Genomic DNA, 7,810 nt, shown 5'->3' on the forward strand with positions numbered 1-7,810 from the left:
ACTCCCCCTCCTCCCCTCACCCCCCGACACCCCACAACCCAACCACCATGTCTGGCCGCGGCAAGGGCAAGACCTCCGGCAAGAAGGCCGTGAGCAAGAGCTCCAAGGCGGGCCTGCAGTTCCCCGTGGGCCGCATCGCCCGGTACCTGAAGAAGGGGCGGTACGCCGAGCGCATCGGTGCCGGCGCCCCCGTGTACCTGGCCGCCGTGCTGGAGTACCTGGCGGCCGAGGTGCTGGAGCTGGCCGGCAACGCCGCCCGCGACAACAAGAAGACCCGCATCATCCCCCGCCACATCCAGCTGGCTGTGCGCAACGACGAGGAGCTGAGCAAGCTGCTGGCGGGCGTGACCATCGCCGAGGGCGGCGTGCTGCCCAACATCCACTCCGTGCTGCTGCCCAAGAAGAGCGGCAAGAAGACCGAGGCCTGAAGCGCCTGAGCTGCCTCCTGGCTCACCTTCTACACAACAACAAACAAACCAATTGGTGTTATTCAACACCACCTCGCTCGGAAACCGCTCGCTGCCTTGCCGTGTTGGGCGTGCGCTGTCGCTGCTTTGTGTTGGTGGGGCGGTGCTGCCTTGGCGGGTGGTCGGTGCTGGGGGCGTGCGCGCAGCCAGCCAGGGGACAGGAGGAGGGCAGGCAGGCACACGGAGGCACGCAACACCGGGAGAAGGCAGACCAGCCACCCACAAGCGCCCACTGCCAGCTGGTCCCTGCCCGCCTGGCTGTGCCCTGCTGGCTGTCCCTCTGGCCTTGCTGGTGCCCTCGTGTGTGTGCCTGTGCGGGCCGGCCTGCCTCGCTCGCTGCCGGGCTCGGGGAGGGGAAGAGGCACACCCACCCAGCACCATCACAGCTCCCCCACAAAAGAGGGGCAGGCGCCAGGCCAGGCAGCGGCAGGCTCTCCTCGAGACAGGCAGGCAAAGGGGCAGCAGCAGCCAGCCCCCCCACACCCACCAGCCCCAACCCCCTCCTTCCCGACATCACAACACGCAAGACTCTTTCCGTGTGGGTGGGTGGTGTTGAATAACACCAGTTTGTTGTTTGTGTGGGGTTGCTTGTGAATCTTGGGACCCAGGATCGCTTACGCGCCGAAGCCGTACAGGGTGCGGCCCTGGCGCTTGAGCGCGTACACCACGTCAAAGGCGGTGACGGTCTTGCGGCGGGCGTGCTCGGTGTAGGTCACCGCGTCGCGCACCACGTTCTCCAGGAACACCTTGAGCACGCCCCGGGTCTCCTCGTAGATCAGGCCGCTGATGCGCTTGACGCCGCCACGGCGGGCCAGGCGGCGGATGGCGGGCTTGGTGATGCCCTGGATGTTGTCGCGCAGCACCTTGCGGTGGCGCTTGGCGCCGCCCTTGCCGAGGCCCTTGCCGCCCTTGCCGCGTCCAGACATGGTTGCTTGAGTAGTTGGTGGTGGTGTGGGGGAGGAGGGGAGAGTGGTGGGTGGGCGGGCGGCGGCAGGGGTCTTGAGGCGGGCTGGGTGGGGCGGCACCCAGCGGGACGTGCTGCCTCCTGGCCGCCTGCTTGTGCGGTGACTGCGGACGGTGCACCAGCCGCCGTACCTCACCAGGTGGCCCCCACTGGGTGCCTCACTTTGCCTCCCCTGCACAAAACCACCCCCGACAGCCGCCCACAGCCACAACCACTCCTCCTCCGCCCCTCTCCCACCCCCACCCCCGGCACCATGGCCCGCACCAAGCAGACCGCCCGCAAGTCCACCGGTGGCAAGGCGCCCCGGAAGCAGCTGGCCACCAAGGCCGCCCGCAAGTCGGCCCCCGCCACCGGCGGTGTGAAGAAGCCCCATCGCTACAGGCCCGGCACCGTGGCCCTGCGCGAGATCCGCAAGTACCAGAAGTCCACGGAGCTGCTGATCCGCAAGCTGCCCTTCCAGCGCCTGGTCCGTGAGATTGCCCAGGACTTCAAGACCGACCTGCGCTTCCAGTCCAGCGCCGTGCTGGCGCTGCAGGAGGCCGCCGAGGCCTACCTGGTGGGCCTGTTCGAGGACACCAACCTGTGCGCCATCCACGCCAAGCGCGTCACCATCATGCCCAAGGACATCCAGCTGGCCCGCCGCATCCGTGGCGAGCGCGCTTAAGCGCACGGCGCTCTCTCTCCAGCTGACGGCTCATCCCTTCACCACCAAAAAAACAAACTGGTGTTATTCAACACCACCCTTTGACACTGGGAAACAAGCTGCTGTGTTTAATGTGGTGGGGGCGGGCGTGCAAGGGGGACCGAGGGCAAAGCTGGCAAGAGGGGCAAAGCGTGAGGGTGGGGTTGTCGAGATGCGCCTGGCTGGTCCTTTGCCCCTTGCCTTGCTTGAGTTTGGGCTCAACACACAGCGCTGCTGCTGGCAGGGGGCAGCACACATGAGGTGCAGCTGCAGGAGGCAGCCAGAAGGGCCCGCACCCACGCTGCCCTTCGTGCTCCACACCCACAGCGGCCAGCCTTCAACAGCCAGGGCGAGGGTGGCCCCTCCTGCTGCACCTGTGCCCTCCCCACCTCCTTGTCAGCCTGCCGTGGCCGGCCAGCAACGCACCAGCAGCCTCGCCGCCAGCGCTTAGGAGCGTGGCAACGAAGTGCACCCAAAGCCAGGCTGGTTGCCGCCGCAGCGGCCGCTTCGCCACCGCTCTTCCCTCGCGCAACCGGCACGACACTCCCACCCGCGTTCCTCCACAGGCAGCAGCGGCAGCAGCAGTCCGGGGCGACAACCACACTATGGGCGCTGCAACGCCCCCACTCCCAGCGGCACCCGATCTGGGCTGAACCGGTGTGGCAGTCCGGCCCCAAACAGTTTGCTGCCGGCCCGATGGCAAGGCTTTGTGTAATAGCAGAGCTGCCTGCCCTTCCCCTTCGCGGCGGCGGCGGGGGAGGCGCCTGCTCCACTCCCCTTCCCCACTGCGCACGTTGGCCTCGGCCTTGCGCTGGCGCTGGTGGGAGGCTGGTGGCGGGAACCCAAGCGGTGGGGCTGCTGGGGTGAGCAGACGCGGGGCTGCCACAGCTTCGGTCAACTCACGGCGCAGCGGTGCTGGCTCATCCTGGGGGCAGGCAATCCGTCAACGCCACACACGCCGCTCAGACTGCCTGCTGCGCTGTGGCTGCGGCTGGGCAAGACAAAGTGGGCCTGGCGGCCAGGCGCTGCCAGACCTCTTCCACTTTGAACACCCGTGTTGAAGAGCAGCGCATTGGAAACAAGCAGAGCAAAGAAAGAGCTGCACACGCAGAGCAGCAAGGCAGAAAAGGGTCGCCGCCCGGGCTGGCTCCAAGTGGTGTGCAGGCGGCCAGGCGGCGCAACCGTGTTGGCAGGCGGGCGCTGCAACGCTGTGGTGCCAGGGCTCAGGGCTGGGCACTCCCCGCAGCGGTGCGCAGGCGCCGGCACTCTGCCTTGTGCGCTTTCCAGTGCGCATGGGAGCAGGCCTCGCTGCAGTACCTCACAGCCCTGCACCTGCAGGCAGCAAGCAAGCGGGGCAGTGCACGGAAGCATTGATTCCAGGCAGGCAGGCAGGCAGCCTGCGGGACAACAAACGGCAGCCCAGGGTTGACAGCCTCTCTGCTGCTGCAACCCAGGGCACAGCTTACCCGCTGCAGCGACGCAGGCCGCTCGTGTTGCCGCAGCCCTCTGCTGCGTACACCCTGACGCCTGCCGCTGCTGGGATGGGGGCAGCGGGTGCTGCTGTCGCGGGTGCAGCCACTGCTGCTGCTCCTGCTGCGGTTAGCGTCTCTGCCGGCAAGCTGCTCCTGTTGCAGGTGTGGCAGGTGCTACCTGCTCTGCCACCGCGGCCTGGGCTGCGGCAATCGCACCCATCTCTTCCGCCGACACGGGATCCCGCTGGCGCTGCCGTTCCTTTTGCCACTCCCGCTTAGTGGCCTGCTGCTCCCTCTCGCACTCCTCCTCTGCCAGCAGCTGGGCAGCAGCAGCCTCAGCTGCAGCCTCGGCGGCAGCTGAGGAGGCTGGAGCAGTCCCCAGGGTTTCGGCCTGCTCCTGGCGTGGAGGCGTGGTGCTGGGCACATCCGGCTGCCGCCTTCCCGCCTGCTCCTGCTCCAGCTCCAGCAGCAGCTGTGCTGCTTGCAGCTGCTTGTGCTTGATTGCATGCATGCAAGGGGTGAGGCCTTCCTTGTTCCGCAGCGCCATGCTCGCCCCTGCTGCAACCAGGCAGCGGATGGCTGGCAGGCGGCCGTGTGCTGCTGCCCTGTGCAGGGCTGTCTGCTGGTGGCGGCTGTCAGCTGCCTCAAGGTTGGCGTGGGCAGCAATCAGCAGGCTGAGGCATGCCGTGTGCCCTTCTGCCGCTGCAGCATGCAGGGCCCTCAGCCCTTCACTGCAAGCCGCCTCAATGTTTGCCCCCGCTGCCAGCAATGCCTGCACACATGCCTCGTGGCCTTCCCAAGCTGCCAGCAGCAGCCCTGTTTGCCCATGTTGGTCTGCTGCATCGATGTTTGCCCTCGCTCCCACCAATACCTGCACACATGCCTCATGGCCCCCCAACGCTGCCAGCAGCAGCGCTGTCTGCCCTTGTTGGCCTGCCGCCTCAATGTTTGCCCCCGCTGCCAGCAATGCCTGCACACATGCCTTGCGGCCCTGCCAAGCTGCCAGCAGCAGCGCTGTCTGCCCATGCCGGTCTGCTGCATCGATGCTGGCCCCCGCTGCCAGCAGCGGCTGCATGCATGATGCATGCCCGTTCCTGGCTGCCAGCATTATTGACGTTTGCCCATCATCCCTTACGACGTTGCAGTTGGCTCCAGCGTCCAGCAGCTGCCGCAGGCAGCCCAGGCGGCCTTCCTGGGCGGCAATGTGCAGCGGCGTCTTCCCATTGGTGACAGCCGCCTCAATGTTTGCCCCCGCCGCCAGCAGCTCCCGCACGCAGGCCTCACGGCCCTCCATCGCCGCCAAGAACAGAGCTGTGGCGCCTCCCTCAGTGCAGGTTGCCTCTATGCTGGCGCCAGCCGCCAGCAAGATCCGCAGGCAATCTGTGCTGCCCATGAATGCTGCCCTGTGCAGCAGCGTCCAGCCGTCGCTGTCCCTGTCGGTGAGTAGGCTGGGCTTCTGGCTGAGTGCTGCCTGCAGCCGTTGCATATCGTTGCATTCCACTGCTGAAGCCGCTTCCACCAGCCAGCTCATCTGCAGGAAGAGGCAGCCGTGGTGAGCGGAAGCGTCCAAGAGCGGCGGCTGAGGAGCGGGCCGCCTGCCCACCGCAGCGGCATCAGCCAGCTTGCCTCGTGCGAGCTTCAGGCAAGTGCCGGGTGCCTGCCGGAGCCCGGGACAGCAGCGGGCTTCTGCTCTTTTTGCTCGCAGCGCCAGTCTTGCGCTGGCAACGTAGGCGCGGCTGGAGGCTCTGCCTGGCTCGTTCAATGCCTCGAGAGTGCAAAGTCAAAGCAGCAGACTCGGGGGGAGGCGCGGGCGTCCTGCCTACGGGCGTCCTGCCAGTGGCCTCAGGTATGTGCACTATGCTGGATCTACGGGTTAGTGCTGCAGGTAGCCAAAAGCCTCTGTGCTGCGCCAGGGCTTGGTTCAGGCAAGGTTAACCTGAGCTTTCCCACCGCCAGGCCGCCGCTGCCTGTTGCCGCTGTGACAAGGAGGCCCCACAAGCTGCAAGGCAGCCCTTTGAGGCAAGGCAATCCCCTCCTGACAACCCACACCGCAGGATGGCACCGGCAGCGGCAGCGATAGGGTGAAGCGCCGCGTGAGGGAGGGCTTTGGGGCGCGCTGTCGGCTGCCGGGCTCACTCGCCCTCCTGCCGCCGCCGCCGCACGCCACACACACAACACACATTACACAGGAACGCAAGGGGTGAGGCAGGGGATGCTTGCACAGGCTGTGTCTGGCCGCCGAGGCCGCCAACAGACGCCGCCACGGCCCGCCCCCCGCCCTCACTCGGGCAGCGAGGCTCGGAACTGGCGCACAGCCAGCGCGAAGAAATCGGGCGGGGGCGCCGGCTGCGGCGGCCCCTGCTGGTGCTGCCCTGGCGCAGCCTGCAGCACCGCCTGGGGGCGCTGCCCCGCCGGCGGCGCCGCCGCGCGCGCTGCCCCCGCAGCCTGCAGCTGCTGCACCAGCTGCTGTCGAGCCAGGTGCTCCTGCTGCTGCTGCTGCTGGGCGAGCTGCTGAGCCAGCTGCAGCTGCGCCGCGTGCGGGTGTGTCCCCGCCAGCGGCGGCGTGGAGCCCTGAGGGGCGGGGCTGCAGCCGTGGGCTGCCGCCGCGGACGCGGGGCTGGGAGACCTGAGGCCCGGGTGGGAGCGGGAGCGGGCCAGGGTGGCGCCGCCCAGGCCCCGGGGCGGCGACTGGTGCGGCTGGGGGGCGGCCGCCGCCTGCTGCGCGGGCTGCCCGTAGCCGTGCTGCTGCTGCTGCTGCTGCTGCTGCTGCTGCTGGTGGTGGTCGTGCTGTCGCTGGTGGCGGTGAGGGTGCGCGTGCGCCGGCAGCATCGCGCCGCCCAGGCCCAGCGGCGGCGTGCCGCCGCCGGGCGGCGCGGCACCGGCGCCGGCCCTGCCGCCGCCCAGCAGCCGCTCCAGCTGCTGCATCTGCTGCTGAGCCTGGCGTGCGCGTTCGGTGAACCCAGCCGGCGGCGGCGGCGCCTCCACCATGCCAAAGCCGGCCCCGGCCAGCGGGTGGGCGGGGCGCACGTGCTCGGGCGCATAGAAGCTGAAGTCGCCTGCGGGGGCGGAAGCAGTGGTGGTGGGGAGGGCAGGCGCGTCCGGAGCGTGTGCGAGGGCGGCGGCGGGGCGGGGCGGCAGACGAGCAGGCTCCCCCGCCCTTGAGCCACACGCGCAACGCACAGGCAGCAGGCCGCAGCGGCCACAGCAGCTGGCGGCGGCGGCAGCGAGCGGCGGCAGCAGGCGGCGCCGCACCCTCGCCGAGCGGCCACGGCTCAAAGCGCACGGCCACAGTGCCCGGCTCCACTGAAACGACCTCGCCCATCCACCAGCCATCGTTCAGGAAGGCCTGCGGGCATGAGGGAGGGCGCAGGGGAGGGCATGGGGAGCGGCTGGGGGGCGGCTGGGGAGCGGCTGGGGTGGCTGCGGGCGCGGGCGTGGGCGCAGAAGGCGCTGCATGGGAGCAGGGAGGCGCCGGCGGGGCCGTCCCTCCTGCCGAGGGCTCTGCTACCCGCCAGCCCCGCCCGGGGCCCCGCCTGGCTGCCCTGCGCCGCGCAGCCGCAGCCGCCGCGCGCATGCACTGCAGCATGCACTGAACCAAGCCAGCCAGCCAGCCAGCCAGCGCTGCGCAGGCGGCGGCGGCGGCGGCAAGCGCACCTCCACGGGTTGCCCCGGCGCCAGGCTGGCGGGCGGCGCGGGCGGCTTGAGCGGGCGGGAGGCGGGGCGGATGCGCGGGAACACCCAGCGCCCGTCCTCTGTGGTGTGCAGGGAAGGCCACCCATTCCCGCGTGTTTTGGGCTGCAGGGGGGGTGGGCGGGGAGGCACGTGGTGTGTGTGCATGCATGTGTGTGCATGCGATTGCGTGTGTGTGGCTTGCGTGTGTGTGCGTGGATCGTGAAGGGCGGAGCCCAGGCCCGCACGCAATGGAGGCGGTGCCCCAGGGGCCGACGCACCTGGCACCGCCCGGGGCACGGGCGCGGTGCAGCCGCAGCGGCCACCCGCAGCACCACAACAGCACCATCCGCAGCACAACAGCAGCACCATCAACAGTACAGTATCATGTGAAGCACATCGTGCAGTACCACAGCGGTAAAGCAGCGGTACCCCACCTTCCCCCTCCTCCCGGAAGTCGGCATACTCCAGCAGCACCGACACGCGCTCGCCCAGCTGAGAGGGCTCGGTGCGGAACTGGGGGTGGGGAGCAGGGGGGTGGGGCGGGGGTGGGGGT

The 7,810-nt window shown here is 69.3% G+C and overlaps 5 protein-coding genes across 5 annotated transcripts in view; 2 read left to right on the forward strand and 3 right to left on the reverse strand.

Annotated features, from left to right (window-relative positions):
• Positions 1–47: 47 nt before the first annotated feature.
• On the forward strand, positions 48–428 carry CHLNCDRAFT_54972 (hypothetical protein; the record flags this gene model as incomplete). The annotated part of the gene is made up of 1 exon (XM_005843576.1): positions 48–428. The coding sequence occupies one exon, from the start codon at positions 48–50 to the stop codon at positions 426–428; it is 381 nt and encodes a 126-aa protein (XP_005843638.1).
• A 62-nt stretch (positions 429–490) lies between these two features.
• Positions 491–817, reverse strand: CHLNCDRAFT_27785 (hypothetical protein; the record flags this gene model as incomplete). Its single annotated transcript, XM_005843633.1, has 1 exon — positions 491–817. A coding segment is annotated over one exon (327 nt), but the record flags the coding sequence as incomplete, so codon positions are not given.
• A 264-nt stretch (positions 818–1,081) lies between these two features.
• On the reverse strand, positions 1,082–1,393 carry CHLNCDRAFT_139973 (hypothetical protein; the record flags this gene model as incomplete). Its single annotated transcript, XM_005843634.1, has 1 exon — positions 1,082–1,393. One exon carries the CDS (start codon positions 1,391–1,393, stop codon positions 1,082–1,084), a length of 312 nt encoding a protein of 103 aa, XP_005843696.1.
• Positions 1,394–1,684: 291 nt separating this feature from the next.
• CHLNCDRAFT_27828 (hypothetical protein) lies at positions 1,685–2,095 on the forward strand (the record flags this gene model as incomplete). The annotated part of the gene is made up of 1 exon (XM_005843577.1): positions 1,685–2,095. The coding sequence occupies one exon, from the start codon at positions 1,685–1,687 to the stop codon at positions 2,093–2,095; it is 411 nt and encodes a 136-aa protein (XP_005843639.1).
• Positions 2,096–3,336: 1,241 nt separating this feature from the next.
• Positions 3,337–7,810, reverse strand: part of CHLNCDRAFT_54975 (hypothetical protein) — a gene marked incomplete at both ends in the record, with an annotated part of 10,407 nt that continues 5,933 nt past the window's right edge. The window contains 5 exons of the mRNA XM_005843635.1: positions 3,337–3,445; positions 5,870–6,641; positions 6,838–6,931; positions 7,240–7,380; positions 7,687–7,770. Coding sequence (XP_005843697.1) covers positions 3,337–3,445; positions 5,870–6,641; positions 6,838–6,931; positions 7,240–7,380; positions 7,687–7,770 — 1,200 coding nt within the window. The remainder of the gene's footprint in view (positions 3,446–5,869; positions 6,642–6,837; positions 6,932–7,239; positions 7,381–7,686; positions 7,771–7,810) is intronic.

Source organism: Chlorella variabilis, assembly GCF_000147415.1.
Source record: "Chlorella variabilis unplaced genomic scaffold CHLNCscaffold_28, whole genome shotgun sequence".
Lineage (NCBI taxonomy): Eukaryota > Viridiplantae > Chlorophyta > Trebouxiophyceae > Chlorellales > Chlorellaceae > Chlorella > Chlorella variabilis.